The sequence below is a fragment of the Oncorhynchus gorbuscha genome, linkage group LG26 (genome assembly GCF_021184085.1).
Source record: "Oncorhynchus gorbuscha isolate QuinsamMale2020 ecotype Even-year linkage group LG26, OgorEven_v1.0, whole genome shotgun sequence".
NCBI classification, from domain to species: Eukaryota; Metazoa; Chordata; class Actinopteri; order Salmoniformes; family Salmonidae; genus Oncorhynchus; species Oncorhynchus gorbuscha.
Window position 1 is genome coordinate 42,543,917 of NC_060198.1, and position 18,072 is coordinate 42,561,988.

An 18,072-nucleotide genomic window follows, 5' to 3' on the forward strand; every position below is an offset into this window, starting at 1 on the left:
AGTTGAAGGAGAGGCGGGCCCATCAGACAGTCAGCTGGGGAAGAAGAGAAGAAGCTTCCTCCGGGCCAAATCTCGACTGCGGTCTCCTCACTGCCAACGCCCGTCCATCCAGCCATAATGCGAGAAATAGTGCATCTGCAAGCCGGCCAGTGCGGTAACCAGATCGGAGCCAAGGTATCATTGTTGACTCCTTTGTATTTTACCAATAAAATAAATTGCTTCATGTGAATTATAGCAGGCGAGCTAGATAAGCCTCTTATCTTTTTTTAACCTCTGCGTAGCAAAATGAAGAAAGACCGCTGGTAAATCCACCCGTAAGACTTGTAGAGGAAGCTGGTGCAGAACTGCATTATCGATCGGCTATAATATAACATGCATGAAAAATGCATGGTCATTCCGTGCACAAAATAAATATGTGTATAAGAGAAATAGGCTAAACAATAGCTATATCCGATTACTATCAGTTTGAATCACTGTTGCATATGAAATAGGCAGATTTGTTATTGTTGCTGCTGACTCATTCACAATAGTTATTTGGGTCCCTAAATGGACGTGCGGTGGAAGGGAGAGATAACGGTACTAGAATACCATCCTCTTCTCTCTTTTATGACACAACATATTTAACCTGATAAATATTTAGATCAATATGGAATTTTAATACATAATTTAAATAATTTAGAGGCTTACATAATTATGTAAAGTGAATATTTAGGGGAAATTATGCTATTTGTGTTTCTCACAAAAAAGGTAAATGTCCATGTAACAGAAAAGACATTGCATTATATCTATTTATTTATATTTTATATTCTAACTTGCATTTTAAATGGATGATTCTGTGTATTGCTATTGACTTGCATCTCAACTCCTCTCTCTCACACTGTCTCAGTTCTGGGAGGTGATCAGTGATGAGCATGGCATTGACCCGACTGGAACCTACCATGGAGACAGCGACCTGCAGCTAGACAGGATCAATGTGTACTACAATGAGGCCTCAGGTACAGTATGCACATTATATAGCATTTCATACATAAACCACAATGTCTCCAATTATTGAAACAAACAGAAACATACACAATTGATTAAATAGAATCTTGTATTAACAATAAAAAAAAGACTGGCATTCAGAGTTACCCTATTATCACAAATACAGTGCAAATATGCACAGTAATAATTGGTTCAGTACGCCCAATATTTATTGTCTTTTTCAGGTGGGAAGTATGTCCCCCGTGCCATCCTGGTGGATCTGGAGCCGGGCACCATGGACTCTGTCAGGTCTGGCCCCTTCGGACAGATCTTCAGGCCAGACAACTTTGTCTTCGGTGAGTGATTGGTTTGGTAGTCAGTGTAAATATGAGATTTGGTGGTAGACTACTAATGTAATCTTGTCCCATCAGTGAAGTTGTGGTTTATGACACTTGTATGCAGGTCAGAGTGGAGCTGGAAACAACTGGGCCAAGGGCCACTACACAGAGGGAGCAGAGCTGGTAGACTCTGTCATGGATGTAGTGAGGAAGGAGGCAGAGAGCTGTGACTGTCTCCAGGGCTTCCAGCTCACCCACTCCCTGGGTGGGGGTACTGGCTCTGGCATGGGCACCCTGCTCATCAGCAAGATCCGTGAGGAGTACCCTGACCGCATCATGAACACCTTCAGCGTGGTGCCCTCTCCCAAAGTGTCCGACACAGTGGTGGAGCCCTACAACGCCACCCTCTCTGTGCATCAGCTGGTGGAGAACACAGATGAGACCTTCTGCATCGACAACGAAGCCCTCTACGACATCTGCTTCCGCACTCTCAAGCTCACCACACCCACCTATGGAGACCTCAACCACCTGGTGTCAGCCACCATGAGTGGAGTGACCACCTGCCTTCGTTTCCCTGGCCAGCTCAATGCCGACCTCCGCAAACTGGCTGTCAACATGGTGCCCTTCCCCCGCCTGCACTTCTTCATGCCCGGCTTTGCCCCCCTCACCAGCAGGGGGAGTCAGCAGTACCGCGCCCTGTCCGTGCCTGAGCTCACCCAGCAGATGTTCGACTCCAAGAACATGATGGCGGCCTGCGACCCTCGTCACGGCCGTTACCTCACCGTGGCCGCCATCTTCCGTGGTCGCATGTCCATGAAGGAGGTGGACGAGCAGATGCTCAACGTCCAGAACAAGAACAGCAGCTACTTTGTGGAATGGATCCCCAACAACGTGAAGACCGCTGTCTGCGACATCCCACCCCGCGGCCTCAAGATGTCTGCCACCTTCATTGGCAACAGCACAGCCATCCAGGAGCTGTTCAAGCGTATCTCTGAGCAGTTCACTGCCATGTTCCGCCGTAAGGCCTTCCTTCACTGGTACACCGGAGAGGGTATGGATGAGATGGAGTTCACTGAGGCTGAGAGCAACATGAATGACCTGGTGTCTGAGTACCAGCAGTACCAAGATGCCACCGCTGAGGAGGGCGAGTTTGAAGAGGAGGGAGAAGAGGAAGCCGCCTAAACCATCCAGTCACTCAACTGCCAAACAGTCTATCACTCACCTCCGTCCTGTCCCCAACTCCATCCCTTCATCCTTACCATCTGCTTTCTCTCAAGAAGGCAGATGTTCCTAAACGAATTGAATGTTTTTCCACATTAGACAGTGATCTTACCAGATAGTAGTAAACTTTTGTTGTTGTATGTTGGAAATCCACTGAATTGTTTCCATTTTCCTACATTCATCTCATCATTGCTTTGCGCAATTAAAAGCAAGTGATTTTAAAGTTCAAATTAAATTGGTACTTACTCTATGTTTTTATTGTTTTTATTTGATGGGTGTTATAAATAATTAATATGGTCTTATATAGACTTGATTACTGTACAACATGAAATTGAAATGACACACTCGGTTAAAGTTAGCATGTACAATCACAGTATGTTCACATACTGTAAATTATATGATTTTGACGCTATGAGCCCAAAATGTCAAAGGTAAAAGCAGATTTACAAACCAGAAAAGACCAACCACAGTTGGAAACTTGGTTTGTGAGGGAGCATTAACTACAGGCTGAAGACAAACTGCACTGCCCACTATGGGTTCATGCCAATGAGTTAGTAGCAATAAACTGCATTGGAATACATTCCTAGAATGTAACAACAGGTGAAATGAGACTGACGTATAGTGACTGTTAAAGACAGAAAGACTTGGATTCATTGTTTTCAGCAGTCATCACTTCCCAGCTCCTGCAGTCAGTTGCCGCTGGCTAATAATTCTGACTGAAGCTATTTTGTCAATCACAGCTTCACCGAAAGCTGACTAGTAAGGTCTGCATGCTGAGCAAGTGCGTTATTTCTCATATACTTCACACTCACCATTTTAGGGATGTCTGATACATGATGTCAGCTTATACGATGCTCTGTCTTCTGCTTTTGCCCTCTCGTTAATTCCTCATAGAAGTCTGGTTGTGTTTTCACAGAGAGAGAGAGAGAGAGAGAGAGAAGCAAGTCTTGACATCATCTGATCAAAGTCCAGCACTGATTATGCAAAGAAAATCTACTGAGGTGACCAATTCTAAAAATGACTATTGGTATTTATTTAAAATGTAGGCTACAAAAGATAAATATGTCATGACATTGTGTAACAACTCTACATGATGAGAATTGAATCCCATCATAGGCTTTTCAAAATACAAACAGCGTACTGGTAAGAACACACATAGAAGATATGATCTAATGTAGTATCACATTTCAGCCAATGTTAAATTAATGTAACAATTCTGAAATACTACAATACAATTATTCAAATGTAATTCTGAAATACTACAATACAATTATTCAAATGTAAACAATCATTCATTTTGTGCTTAAATATGATTAATAATGACATAATTATTTGTTCTGCACACAGTATCCGCAAACAGAATATCCCACTGGGAGAAATTTTTTCCAGATAATATTAGCTTACAGTGTCATTATCTGTAAAGCTGTATACAGGACTGATACAGGACTGATTCAGTAGTGAGACATGTATTGAGGTAAGTAATCAGTGTAAAAATCTAGACAATGAAATGCTTTTCTGACAATCAATAGTGGTTAAACAAATATTATTGCACGCTATACATTTAAGTAATCTATAAGGAATTTATACAAACATTTACATTACATTCCAATATAATTTTTTACATGTATCATGGTAGCACAGGTAACAGCAGTCTGCTTACGATTATAGCAGTTAGACTGTATCCAGTCTTTTTGTAGCTGTTGAGAGAGCCAAATTGCCTAGACAGAGGACTGAAATACTCAGACTGAAATGTATTTATCAAAGACGAGTATGAGCAGGGACTGAATACTGGTCCTCTTCCATCTAGTGCAGGTGAAGGTTTGTTTCCTCTTCCAGTATGTGTATCCCATTCAAATATGCCAGTGCTATTAAATAACACACCATAGAGAAAGCAGTCAGAGCCCCATGAACCTTAGTTCTAGTTGTTCTAGTTATAGGCTGTGGTATTTGCTGTAGCTATCCCAACGTCTGTGTCCAGTGTCCAGGTCCTGTACTAGCACTAGTCCATGTGCTTGCAGTACGTACAGTACACAGTGCCTGGGCCCTCCTCTTCCAGGGCTAGGTGCTGTGTACCTCTCATCTCATCCTGTATCTGTCAACATTGTGTCATGACCCTCTAATATCTAGGTAATCATCAGCTCTTTAGGTGGAGCTTCTACAGTCATCAGGATTTTTCTGTTGCTTGGATGTACAGGACAGGTGTTGAGAGACTTCTGAGAGACTAGGCTCAGATGAGTCTCTCCTCCTTGGGCAGTTTGAGTGTGTCTGGTGTCTCAACACTGCTGGCCCCTGTCTGCTCCTCAGCACTGGGCCGGTACGTCCCCTCCGTCTGCCTCTTCTTCCTCACCACGCAGAAAAGCCACACTAGCACAGCAGATGCTATGGCCAGCAGCCCCAGTATAACAGTCGGGGCCACAATAGCTGCAATGTTGGGTCCCTAGATGCAGAACAACACAGGGGTAGTAGTCATTCTCAGAAATAAAGCTCTGGATACTTCTGGTTTAAGTTCCTCTAACAAAAACAGAGATAAAGATAGCAGCAGTTTACTCACTGGGGCAGTTGTGTTAGAGGGTAGACTATTAGTTGTGTTGTCCCCTGTAGAAAACATTCAAGATTACCACTCAGGTCATTGTAATAGTTTGCTACAAGAATACAAATAGACCCTCTCTTTGATCAATGTAGCATAACACACTAGGATTGAACAATGTGGAAAAACAGGTCATTTTAAAATGACACACTGTATACCAAGTGCAGGTGATAGAAATGACACATGTGGTGCTCTGAGGCAACAACCTACATGTCCACACATGACCACATACCAGAACAACATGCAAATGTAAAGCATGTATATGAGTATTGTTTGTATTATTTTGTAGTTGTATTGTTTGTATATAGTTGTATTTTAAATTTGTGACTGTATCAGTGTTTTGTTACTTTTCATGTTTTGTGTTTTTTTGTGGACCCCAGGATGAGTAGCTGCAGCTTCTGTAAAAACTCATGGGGTTTATAATAATCAAATAAGCAAATGTTTTAACACATCAAGTTATTTAAATACAGTGAAGAGTAATTTAATTACAGCCTAGGGGGAGGGGGAAACAAAACAGAAAGGTGGAAGTTGATGTCATTTTTAGATTGATAGATTGACAACATAATAGCCTGTTGCAATGCGATGGGATCACTGAGTTCCTCAAGTCCAGTGCTATTTTCAGGCACTTTCTGTCACGACTCCGGCCGAAGTTGGCTCCCCTGCCTGTTCGGGCGGTGCTCGGAGGTCGTCGTCACCGGCCTACTAGCCGCCACCGATCCCTTATTCCCTTTTCTATTAGTTTAGTCTTATGAGTTGCACCTGTTCCTATTTGTGTTTTCTTGATTTGCTTTCCTATTTAAGCTTGTGTAGCCCGCCCTTGTTTGTGCGGGTTTTTATTACATTCACGTCTCGGTTCGGAGGCGTTATTATGCTCCGGACCGTTGCTAACCTGTGTTTTGGGTTGGTCTGTGGTTTCCGCCCTGTGTTTTGAGCATGATCAATTTGTGCCGGATTAAAGTGCAATTTTCCGTGAACCGTCTGCTCTCTGCACCTGATTACTACCTTCCCCTCCTAGTCAGCCGTGACACTTTCTCCATGACAAGCCATGTGATTACTCTGTGACATCCCACACAGAAACTACTTGAATGTAAGAGAGGGGGAGGAGAGGACTTGGAATGCGGACTTTGCCCGTGGTCAGTGAAGCTCAGCCCCTGAACAATTTTACGAGTTGAAGTATCTGGAAAAGCACTATTATATTTTGGTTACCATGTCAGTGCGGTGTCAAAGTGATTATTGACTATTCATTCACAGTAGATGTCTTGCTTAGAAAACTTCAACGCCCATTTAGGGATTTCGAACTAAGTTAATGATTGGCTAATGCAAATAGTAAAATAGTAAACTTCCCCAGGGGCAAAAGTACACCTTGATAACTAAAAACAAGGGTAGGTTGTTTGGGGGAGGGGCACAACTTTTGCTCAAAATGAGACACAGGAAAACTTCCTGTAGCAGTGACAGCCTGATACGTTTATTGTAGCAAACTAACTACAGTTAACATTACCGCTTGTAGATGTCTGCATTGGAGTGCAGACATTGTTCAGTGTTGTCCCATTACCAGAAAATCAGAAGAGCACTCAGAACGACCACTAAGTGCTGCTTTATCTATTGTTTCTTGCTGGGTAATATACAGCTATAATGCATTGTGAAAACGTTCTATAAGCACATACAACCCCCTTATAAGGCCTTACTATCATCTGATAATGATCCTGACTAACAGTTCAGTACACTGACGAATAGCAGTGTAAAATACAACATAGAAGGATTTATACGTACTTTATAACAAGTAATAAATCATTACAAATACAAGCAGAGAAATCACATGTCTGCATTAAGAAAAGTGGATGTACCAGAGCTTTTCATACCAATGGTTCCTACCCAAAGCTCTCACGCATTACGAAATATTTGTACAGCCTGTTGGCAAGTTACTGCATGCTTTAGTTTTAATTGAGAAATGCCTAGAATTGTGTGCAACCTGCTTTTGTGTTTTTGTGCATATCGTTCCAAGCAGTCGTACAGTAGATTGTTTGTCTGTGGTCAGAGACAATCCAGTGTGGTGGTGATGGGGTTATTTCACAAGAAGGATGGGGGGGGGGTTGTAGAGGTGGTGGCATGACTCACCCACAACCCAGGAAGGATTACTCCCCAAGACCAGGAGTAGGACACTCCCAGCCAGGAGACCAGGCCAGGCCGCGATGTCTGGGAGCAGTGCCATCTCCATTTAAACCAATGGGTTCTAAAGAGGATAGACCATCAGCAAGGGGACGCCTGGACATCAGGTCGGGGCCATTTCATCAGGAGTAGTGCTCAGCAGACAAGCACACCGGTGTCAGTCTCCAGGGCCGCTCTAGAGAGATGAAGTTGGTGTTAAAGAAAAAAGAACCGTTCATGAGGAGCCACACTGAGCCCGAGTCTCTATTGAAACCCTGATGTTATTGAGTCTGGTTCATAAAGTGACGTAAAATGTAAGAGAAGATGAAATCATATCAGCTTTCTATATTTCATTCTGCATAGAATCATTGTAAGTCCCAGGAGAAACATTTATCCCATACCATGACAATACAATAGAACATAATGAATCAAGTTATTATAAACATTTCCGACTGTCAGAAACTGTCCAACCGGAAATTGATAGGGCTGCAGGTAGTCTAGAGGTTAAGAGTGTTGTGCCAGTAACTGAAAGGTCGCTGGTTAGAATCTCTGAGCCGACTAGATAAAAAAATCTGACGATGTTCCATTGAGCAAGGCACTTAACCCTAATGGCTCCTGGAAGTCGCTCTGGATAAGAGCATCTGCTAAATGACTAAAATGTACATTTGACCATAGAGGCAAAATTACAATTGTGATTAATTCAGCACCATGTCAAAACAATTGCACCTGTTCAGGGAGGTGGGGAGGGAGGGCATTGAGATAACAAATGACAATTCATAAATCATATTCTTAGTAAATGTTGTGAAAGTAGCATCCTATCGAAATAAAAGTAAAGCCTTATTAAAGTATTGTAAAGTATAGGATTTATAGTGCCCCATAATTAATTTCCAATACTTCCAAGCCATTTTATGTAAAGAGAAACTGCACTCCTGCTCCACAACAAATAAGTCGATCTAATAATACAAGAAGTATATAATTTTATTATAGACAGACCTGTACATATCATTTTACACACCTTTTCACCGAAAAATGTTGATATCTGTTTTAGGCAACCGGGATCAATCCAACTCCTTGCGGGAAAAAAAACGTCTCGCTTCCGCCGCCTCACCTAAACGAGTGAGTTGGTGAACCGAAACTGGATCATATGTCAGGACGTGTTTATGATTAAACCTTTCCCAACAACGTCTGAAAAAAAGAATCTGTAAACTAAATCGGATCGCAAAGCCGTTTTACTGGCTGAATGGGTTTATTTTGATATATATCACCGTAGACTACCTGTATAGATTTAACTATGTAAACGTCGCCCCTACGGTCACATGGTTCACTTCAGTCTCATGTTACAGTACCTGAGCCTAGTATCAACCTGTGGAACAGCAGACAGATACCCTTTGCATGATGAGGCACCGGACTAGTGGACAGAAATCCACCTGCTCAATGGAGCCTACTTCCTCCCATTGCTCTTCTCTCTCTCTCATTATGGATCCTTTACTATTATAGTTCTATGGGACCCTTTCTCAAGTTCTACACTGTTCTATTGATGTATGTCTGAAGCCTTGAAAGTGTTCATCTACCTTTTTTCCATCTGCAAAATAAAAATAAAAGGCTGTGGAATATGTTCAGGCCCAATGAGTAAACACTGAACATTTTGAGAAACTTTGGGCTGCATTTTTTAAGTCCTGTATTTTGAGGGACACATGTTTCATGTGAGTGCATGGTGAGAATTTGTTTTCCGTTTTAGGACCTCTAGTGGAGAGCAATTATATTTTTCTAGCTGACCCTATCCTCAAAGCAAGATAAAAAATAATCCTGAAATACCACAAGCACAGCTAATCATGGTCCCTTAATCCTTGCCTAATCGCAGTTTCATCTAGGCCTATGCCAGAATGTGACTGAAGACTGGCATAGAAAACACAATCTGATCCATGTATGATTCTATTTCCATGTTTGTATTTGATGTGGTTGATTGTCAACCCATAACCACCCCAATATTTTATGTTGTGTAGGCCTACATTCTGCAGTCTGCAAAAAGCACTGATTAGTCACATCATTATGTGTGCAGAAAGTATCCCTGCCACATAGGTCCTTCGGTTAATGGTCTCCCATGTATTGATGCACACAACATAAACTTGAAGTATGCATCATCAATTGCTAGAGCCCTACACATATACACAAATCCACTGAAACACACACAAATGTGGTGTAGACATTACGGGACCAAAAATGAAATAGTCTTGGGACTTTCCTCTTCACTCCAGACTGGAATGTAGACATGTTTCCATCTAAAAGAGTGTCTGAATTTGGTACAGTGGTTGTGTTTGTTTGCTTTGGCCAAAGCAGTGGGGTAGCACTGCTTTGGTGTCAGGGGGCTAGGGTCAGTTTGTTATCTCTGGAGTACTTCTCCTGTCTTATGTCTTATCCGGTGTCCTGTGTGAATTTAAGTATGCTCTCTCTAATTCTCTCTTTCTCTTTCTCGGAGGACCTGAGCCCTAGGACCATGCCTCAGGACTACCTGGCATGATGACTCCTTGCTGTCCCCAGTTCACCTGGCCATGCTGCTATGGAACCCTGACCTGTTCACCGGACGTACTACCTGTCCCAGACCTGCTGTTTTCAACCCTCTAGAGACAGCAGGAGCGGTAGAGATACTCTTAATGATCGGCTATGAAAAGCAAACTGACATTTACTCCTGAGGTGCTGACTTGCTGCACCATCGACAACTACTGTGATTATATTGTAATTTGACCATGCTGGTCATTTATGAACATTTGAACATCTTGGCCATGTTCTATTATAATCTTCACCCGGCACAGACAGAAGAGGACTGGCCACCCCGTATAGCCTGGTTCCTCTCTAGGTTTCTTCCTAGGTTTTAGCCTTTCTGGGTTTTCTGGGTTTTTCCTAGCCACCATACAGCACTTTGAGATATCAGCTGATGTAAGAAGGGCTATATAAATACATTTGATTTGGGTACATGGGGGAGTAGGGTCGTGTCAATTGACGTTGTTCGAGCACTATGTACTTGTTGCTTGCCAATCCTAGCTTTACTGTTGTTCTACCCAGCGAATCATCGTTTAGAACAGAAAAACCACCCGCCCCATTTCCTTCCGACATTTTGGTAGCTTTGTGAAATTTACTGGCGGGTGGTTTTTGAAATAGTTGTTTTGAACAAAACTAGTCAGAGGAATATTCCAGAGAACAGTAAATACTAAAAAAATTAATGGCACTTAAAAAAAAAAAAAAATTATGTTGAAATGATTGGCTCATATAGCAGGCTATCATAACAATAAGATATCTACCTAGTCATTTCAAAATTACACTAAAGCGTAGCTGTCAACCTGCAAAATCAGATGCATTTTTAAATGCAAAAAAACGAATTTCTTCAGTGATATAATTTATCTTTGTGTACGCTGCGTGAGAACATTGCTTGCTATTTGCTACATTGTTGAGGCCTGAAACCTTCCCCAGGAAAATTTGCTCTCAGCCAGAGTGTCTGTCACTCGCAGCAGGAGCCGCAATAATGGCGAAGGTTCAAGTACTAAATGTCGCTGTCCTCGATAACCCGAGTCGATTCGGAAACCCATTTCAATTCGAAATAACATTTGAGTGCATGGAAGACCTGCCAGAAGGTACGTGTTGTGCTCACCTGTCGAATATTTACTTTGTTTATTCTCATCTAACGATTTATGGCTAGCTTGCTAACGTTAGCTTGCTAGCTAAATCTCAAGACGACGCGGGGCTAGTTTGCTAAATCTGACGATTTGCTAACGTTACCTCGCTAGCTAAATTGTCCGTTTGAACATGAAGTAGCTAGCCTAGTTGAGAATCTCGCTAGTTAGTTAGCTCTGAGATTATCAACTAGGCTAGCTACTTCATGTTCAAACTGGCAATTTAGTTAGCGAGCTAACGTTAGCAAACTTGCCATAAATCGTCAGATGAGAACTAAAGTAATTATTCGACATGTGGCAAACAATGGTTAATTAATCACTTATGTCTACTGAACAAAGAGGTGTCTCGTTTAAAAAAGTGTATAATATCAAAGTACAATGCGAGATATATATATATATAAAAATCGCATTGTACTTTGTGATATTGCTTAGCTACACGATGGCGTTAGTTAGTTGGCTACTTTGCTTATAGCTGGCTAGTTTAGCCAGAATGGTGTCCAACTTTTGTTTTTGTATTTTGTTGGCTGCGGCGGGGAATTCTGACGGAGGAACACGCATTGACATGTCCACTTGCCTTTCGCGTTATCTACCCAAACAATCAAATAAATTCACAGGTGTCATTGATAGCATCATTCTGACCAGAGCAGTCTTCACAGTCCAGCAATTTCCTTGCTTTCTCCAACATTTCGAACTGAGTTTGTGGGTCCGAAAGACAGTGATTTGATACTTTTATTGTGTTGCAGATCTTGAGTGGAAGATAATATATGTGGGTTCAGCAGAGAGTGAAGAGTATGACCAGACCCTTGACTCTGTTTTGGTTGGCCCAGTACCAGCCGGGAGGCACATGTTTGTGTTCCAGGTGAGTTTATTTTTTATTTTTTTTATAGATGGCAGTAACTAACAGTGTTATTTCAGCGGAAGTCTGGCTGCAGCTTTCCTTGCCCCTCTTCATTTCTCTCTCTCCCAGTGGGCCTGCTCTGACTTGGGGCCAAGGCCAGGCCACTGGTACTTTTAAGATACATTTACATAACAATGGCCAACTGTGAACATGGGTTAACACCTTCACGAAGCAACTGATTTGATGATGCAGAGGTGGTTGATTCTGTCCTTAGTGACAGCGCTAGCGATGGAAACCTTTCCCAAACAATAACACTGAGCTTATAACATAATCACTAGCGACACACTGGTGCTCTATTGGAGAAATCGGATATAGAAACTACACCTTCCCCCTTTACCCCTCTCTTCTCCTGCCTTCCTCCTTGCACTTCATCTACTGTATGTTATCCTTCAACAGGCGGATGCCCCAAACACCGGTCTGATTCCAGAAAGTGATGCTGTTGGCGTAACTGTGGCGCTAATCACCTGTACATACCGCGGACAGGAGTTCATTCGTATCGGGTACTACGTCAACAACGAGTACACTGACCCAGAGCTGCGGGAAAACCCACCCATAAAACCTGACTATGGACAGGTAAAGGAGGAAACTCAATGGGTGTGCTTAACTGTGTTTCCTTCCAGGAAGATGTTCAAGTTTTATTAGTCGAATGTATAGGATACATAATGTATACACTGTCCAACGAAATGCTTACTTGCACTTTACTTGTTCTCTCCCATCTGCCCTTGTTCACTACCATTCACAGATCTGACAGGACTATTACATTAATATTGAGTAAACTAGGTGGAGCTATTGCTTACACCTACCAATTTCTATCAGATCTATGAAGGCAATGAATGATGGCAGAGGAGAGGGGACAACTTTTTGGAACAAAAATAAACCTTTGCGTTGTGGAAGGGCGAAATATCCATTAATACATTGGTCTTAGTGCAAACTCCGCTCACTCATCAGGGGCACGTGTGCCACAGTACTGCTCTGGCTTTAGTATAATGTAAAAATGGAACATGTCTTACTGCAAATATAAGGACATCTACTGAATAATTTCCCTCTTGATGCTGTTTGTTTTCCAGCTCCAGAGAAATATTTTGGCTTCAAACCCACGTGTAACAAGATTCCATATCAACTGGGAAGGGTGTGCAGAAAGGATGGAAGACTCAGAGAATGTGGATCCTGCCCCCAACTCTATGCTGCCCCCATCTTGCCTTCCGGGCAAGGCCCCACCCATAGGGTTGCTACCTGACAACTCTATGGACTGCTTGTAGAGGGAAAAATACATATACACATAATCTTCGATCAACCCAAGCACTATAAGCAGAAGAATGGACATGGACATTCTGACTTGGATGTACAGCCAGCTTTGCCTTACAGCTGCCCTTATTTCCCAGAAACTGTCGGCAACACACTCCCACCTTGGACTACAGTGTCTTGCAACCAAGACAATCTTTCTGGAGTAATCTTTATTATCTATTGAAAGTTTTTCACTTTCGTGTATATAACATGGTGAAAAAAAGTTGTAAAACTAATTCATCCTTTCATTTTTAATACTATCAACAGGGCAACAGCTGAAGTATCCAAGTTTCCATAGATGGTTAGCAGCTAATTGGCAGAAATACTGATTCACACCAACTAGTCAGCTGTTAATTATGTGATGTAAATACCAACAGAGGTTTATGACACTAGTGAAGCAAAATGGAGGAAGAAATTACTCAAGTTGCAGGAAGGAAAATTGTTTCAGTGGTAATGGTCCTTATAGCATTTGAGTTACACTTTCCCTGTTGGTGTTTTGGGAGACTTTTGGATGGGTGGGGGGGTGCTAATAATGGTATGTACATATGTTTATTTTCCTGTGCCATTTTTGTTTTTGAAATAAATATCTTTTTGTTATGTGACGTGTGTGATTGTCCCTGACAAGCTTTGAGACGTGATGAAAATGGCAGATGTTGGAACTCTAGGAGAATCACCTTTTTTCAACTTTGAAAATAATGAGTGGGGCTTCCTTGACTTTTTGTTACATTCATAAATATCTGTAGTGAAGTATGCTCACCTGTAGTGCAGATTTTGAAATTGGTAGCCTGGCTTGCTTGTTGCCATACCATTTGAATTACAGCTGTGTTCAAGACAAAATTGTGAAAATGTTAACATGCACATCTCCCCTTTTCACTGAATCATGTTCTCTTGTCATTGACTTCAGAGTTCATTGAATGTAATTGTAATCCTTTAGTGAACGGTTGGATGAAAAAACATGCATGTATGGACGTTTGCAATTATGGTCAGCTATGAAATGTATGGCTGTCATTTTCTGCATAAGAGATAATGGCAAAAGCGGTATGTGAATGTGGGCTGTCTGGTGGTAAAATATGATATCTAGGACGATTCATGCAATATGAAATATAACTAAATGACACTGGGTTCCTTACCAGTCATACTAACGTTTACATTTTGTCCAATTGAGCTGTTTTAAGATGCATGTAATTCGCTCTGGATAAAAGCGTCGATCTGCTAAATTACTCAATATAAATGTACATTTACCGATATAACTTGGAATGTATCAAGTGGTTTACTCCGAGACAATCCATATTTATTTTAGATATTCTGAAAATGTAGTCTCCGCGTGCGTTAAATTCTAACCAATTTTCTAAAAATAGCCCGTCTTGACGTCACACAACCAATCACGGATTAGTCGGGCGGGAGGGGTCGTTATAGGGCCAGTTTGCTACAGGCCTTGCATTTCGATAATACTTTATTATGCACGAATAAGACGAACTTTTGGAAGCGGTGAATCACACCTGCATTTCTCGACCATTGAGTTAACCAAAATCAGCAAGGAAAAACCAACCATTTGGCAAACAAGAAGAAAATAATAGATGACGTTATTAGCTGGTTTGAGAAGGCGGGCTAAAAGGACAATTTGACAGATACCAATAGACAAATCACAACATCACAACGATTGGATTTACTGATGCATATCCAATCAACAGTTGTCTCGTACTGTCTGTCACATAAGTATTGGCCAATGGGATATTTTCAGGGGGTGGATCTCTGAAGCAAGAGTTCGTCTCTCTGTAGTCTGAGGATTTAATGGAGGGCTGTTGATTTTGGCAAGTAAACCACAGCTGATCGGATCTGAAACCTGAGAAATCATCGGACCTGAGCTCCAGGAAAGGGAGGGGCTGCTATCGATTTGCAATAATAATTACTTGGAAAAGTGGATATATAAGGTTTTTGTGTCGGAATACATTGGAAAGTAAAGGGCCTTTAGTGGGGTCTGTAAGTGACTGACTGGCTAGGAAGGCGACGATAGCTAGCGAGCCAGCCAGGCGCGCCGAACCGGTTCGACGTTCTTGATCGTACCAGGTAGAGCTTAGCAACATTCGCAACAGAATTCAAGGGAAACCCGGCTAGCTAGCTAGGTTGTTGGCTAGCCATTGGCTGGCCAGCTAGCTAGCCTGTACGGCTAGCTAGTTTATCCCCCCCCCCCAACCCCGGATAAAGGAAAAGTAGTAGCGGAGTACAATTGACTGTTGCCTAGTTAGCCATGATAACAGCCAGCTAGTAGCCAGCTTCCTCAAATAAAGAACTCAAAAGGCTCCTGAAAACTTAAAAGTAACCCAGATCCAAGGGATCCCTATCGGCCTGCAATCATGGGCAACGCGCCCACCGCCAAGAAGGGCAACGAGATGGAAAGTGGTGAGTTTACTTTGCTTCCTACTAGTAACTTAGTATTACTAGCTGCTTGACAACTAACAGTAACTAAGGTTTGTTACATGTCTGCATTGCTACACGGGAGGGATGAAAGTAATATCCAATATGCATTCAAGATCCTCTTGTGGCCTAGTCATTACATGTATGTATTCTCTCCCATCTCCAGCCTTGTAAGCTTGTAAGCTTGTATGGTCAATTGTATGGCCCCCTGTTTACTTTGGACTCTTGTTGATAAGATTGTGCGCTTATATATTATTATATAGCTATTGAATATTGACAAAGGTAAAGCCTTTTTATCTTGAATTTCCAAAAGGTTAGTCTGGTTGTAGCCAGGAAACTCCCAAAACCAGACGGGCAACTTGACACACGCCCATGTCAGCCAATTACCACTACACATATCTACCTACTGTATCCCATTTTCACAACAAATGCTAGGTCTAGGCTACCACCTGTCATACCTAGGGGTCATGTAAAACAGTTAATAGTTCTCTGCAGGACTGTCAACTGAGTTTGATGTGAAACTCCAACTGAATTGACTACTAGTCAAAAGCCTTTTGCTAAAGCCTTTTGGGGACCCTAAGTACTAAAGCCTTTTGGGGACCCTAAGTGCTAAAGCCTTTTGGGGACCCTAAGTGCTAAAGCCTTTTGGGGGCCCTAAGTGCTAAAGCCTTTTGGGGGCCCTAAGTGCTAAAGCCTTTTGGGGGCCCTAAGTGCTAAAGCCTTTTGGGGACCCTAAGTGCTAAAGCCTTTTGGGGACCCTAAGTGCTAAAGCCTTTTGGGGGCCCTAAGTGCTAAAGCCTTTTGGGGACCCTAAGTGCTAAAGCCTTTTGGGGACCCTAAGTGCTAAAGCCTTTTGGGGACCCTAAGTGCTAAAGCCTTTTGGGGACCCTAAGTGCTAAAGCCTTTTGGGGACCCTAAGTGCTAAAGCCTTTTGGGGACCCTAAGTGCTAAAGCCTTTTGGGGACCCTAAGTGCTAAAGCCTTTTGGGGGCCCTAAGTGCTAAAGCCTTTTGGGGGCCCTAAGTGCTAAAGCCTTTTGGGGGCCCTAAGTGCTAAAGCCTTTTGGGGGCCCTAAGTGCTAAAGCCTTTTGGGGGCCCTAAGTGCTAAAGCCTTTTGGGGGCCCTAAGTGCTAAAGCCTTTTGGGGGCCCTAAGTGCTAAAGCCTTTTGGCGGCCCTTAACTAAATTTAAGTTATAAGAGTTCATTTCCTGTAGTTATACACATTTTGTCATGGCATTGTAGAGAAACTGTTGCAGGTTTACGGTCGAGAGAAATGTTTTTAATATATGATTGAGAGTGACTAACAAAATCGATGGGTCGGTAATTCAACCATGATTACAACCAGTTTAGATAGTTTACCGCTAGGCTAATTTACAACCTAAAAAATGTTAACTTGCATAAGAGAAACTGCTGATGACCAACCACATTTTGCAATTGCACCTTGTGTATTCTACTATTGTGCTAAAGGCTACAGTTGCGACTTTCAAGGAGCGGGACACTAATCCGGACGCTTATGAGATATTCCGCTATGACCTCTGACGAGGCATCAAACAGGCAAAGCGTCAATACATGACTAAAATCAAATCGTACTACGCTGGCTCTGATGCTCGTCGGATGTGGCAGAGCTTGCAAACTATCACAGATACACTATCGCGACACTATCCCAGTGTCGCGAGCCTACCAGACCAGCTAAATGCCTTCTATGCTTGCTTTGAGGCAAACACCATTGAAACATGCATGAGAGCACCAGCAGTTCTGGATGACTGTGTGATCTCACTCTCTGTAATACCAACGTTTCAAACAGACCACCATAGTCTCTGTACCCGAGAACGCCAAGGTAATCTATCGCCCTGCAGCACTCACATCTGTAGCCATGAAATGCTTTGAATGGCTTGGCGCACAGCAACACCATCCCAGACACCCTGGACCCACTTCAGTTCGCATATTTCCTCAACAGATCCACAGATAATGCAATCTCTATTGCACTTCACACTGCCCTTTCCCACCTGGATAAGAGGAACACTTATGTGAGAATGCTTTTCATTGGCTACAGCTCATTGTTGAACATCAGAGTGCCCTCCAAGCTCATCACTAAGCGCAGGAACCTGGGACTGAACAACTCTATCGTCAACTGGATCCTGGACTTCCTGATAGACCCCCCCCCCCCCTCCCCAGATGGTGAGGTTAGACAACACCACACAAACTCACCATACAAACCCTCTACACGGGGGCCCCTCTGTGTTGCGTACTTACTACCATCCCGTACTCCCTGTTGACCCACGACTGTGGCCGTGCATGACTCCCAACATCTTCATTACGTTTTCTGATGAGACAATGGTGGTAGTAGACCTGATCGCAGTCAACGATGAGACTGCTGTTAGAGAGGTCAGTGGCCTGGCAGTGTGGTTCCAGGACAACAACCTCTCCCGTAGTGCCAGAAAGACAAAGGAGCTGATTGTGGACCACAGGAAACGAAGGGCCGAACACTCCCCCATCCACATCTGTAGTGGAGCAGGTCACACTTCAAGTTCCTGGTGTCCACATCACTAAGGAATTA

At 42.7% G+C, this 18,072-nt stretch overlaps 3 protein-coding genes across 4 annotated transcripts; 2 read left to right on the forward strand and 1 right to left on the reverse strand.

The window, feature by feature from the left end:
* Window positions 1-22: 22 nt before the first annotated feature.
* Window positions 23-2,772, forward strand: LOC124016119 (tubulin beta-4B chain-like). Its single transcript, XM_046331649.1, has 4 exons — window positions 23-174; window positions 887-995; window positions 1,209-1,319; window positions 1,426-2,772. Exons 1-4 carry the CDS (start codon window positions 118-120, stop codon window positions 2,481-2,483), a joined length of 1,335 nt encoding a protein of 444 aa, XP_046187605.1. The 5' UTR covers window positions 23-117; the 3' UTR covers window positions 2,484-2,772.
* A 755-nt stretch (window positions 2,773-3,527) lies between these two features.
* On the reverse strand, window positions 3,528-8,601 carry LOC124016120 (protein crumbs homolog 3-like). 2 transcript variants are annotated; one of them, XM_046331651.1, is made up of 4 exons: window positions 8,270-8,601; window positions 7,225-7,450; window positions 5,074-5,117; window positions 3,528-4,959 (listed from the first exon to the last, which is right to left on the reverse strand). In XM_046331651.1, the coding sequence occupies exons 2-4, from the start codon at window positions 7,322-7,324 to the stop codon at window positions 4,750-4,752; spliced, it is 354 nt and encodes a 117-aa protein (XP_046187607.1). In that variant the 5' UTR covers window positions 7,325-7,450; window positions 8,270-8,601; the 3' UTR covers window positions 3,528-4,749. The 2 variants fall into 2 exon arrangements, with proteins under 2 accessions (XP_046187607.1, XP_046187606.1); XM_046331650.1 differs by having other exon boundaries at window positions 8,248-8,601.
* Window positions 8,602-10,354: 1,753 nt separating this feature from the next.
* On the forward strand, window positions 10,355-13,698 carry LOC124015675 (histone chaperone asf1b-B). Its single transcript, XM_046331066.1, has 4 exons — window positions 10,355-10,880; window positions 11,663-11,778; window positions 12,214-12,390; window positions 12,885-13,698. Exons 1-4 carry the CDS (start codon window positions 10,772-10,774, stop codon window positions 13,074-13,076), a joined length of 594 nt encoding a protein of 197 aa, XP_046187022.1. The 5' UTR covers window positions 10,355-10,771; the 3' UTR covers window positions 13,077-13,698.
* Window positions 13,699-18,072: the final 4,374 nt, after the last annotated feature.

What these genes read in the sequence shown, in the direction of transcription:
- LOC124016119 (XM_046331649.1), top strand. Translation starts at nt 118, where the DNA reads ATGCGAGAAATAGTGCATCTGCAAGCCGGCCAGTGCGGTAACCAGATC. An exon ending in GTACTACAATGAGGCCTCAG is followed by an intron (nt 996 to 1,208) that starts GTACAGTATGCA and finishes TGTCTTTTTCAG; the next exon opens with GTGGGAAGTATGTCCCCCGT. An exon ending in GCCAGACAACTTTGTCTTCG is followed by an intron (nt 1,320 to 1,425) that starts GTGAGTGATTGG and finishes ACTTGTATGCAG; the next exon opens with GTCAGAGTGGAGCTGGAAAC.
- LOC124016120 (XM_046331651.1), bottom strand. Translation starts at nt 7,324, where the DNA reads ATGGAGATGGCACTGCTCCCAGACATCGCGGCCTGGCCTGGTCTCCTG. An exon ending in TAATCCTTCCTGGGTTGTGG is followed by an intron (nt 5,118 to 7,224) that starts GTGAGTCATGCC and finishes TGTTTTCTACAG; the next exon opens with GGGACAACACAACTAATAGT. An exon ending in CCTCTAACACAACTGCCCCA is followed by an intron (nt 4,960 to 5,073) that starts GTGAGTAAACTG and finishes TTCTGCATCTAG; the next exon opens with GGACCCAACATTGCAGCTAT.
- LOC124015675 (XM_046331066.1), top strand. Translation starts at nt 10,772, where the DNA reads ATGGCGAAGGTTCAAGTACTAAATGTCGCTGTCCTCGATAACCCGAGT. An exon ending in CATGGAAGACCTGCCAGAAG is followed by an intron (nt 10,881 to 11,662) that starts GTACGTGTTGTG and finishes ATTGTGTTGCAG; the next exon opens with ATCTTGAGTGGAAGATAATA. An exon ending in TAAAACCTGACTATGGACAG is followed by an intron (nt 12,391 to 12,884) that starts GTAAAGGAGGAA and finishes TTTGTTTTCCAG; the next exon opens with CTCCAGAGAAATATTTTGGC.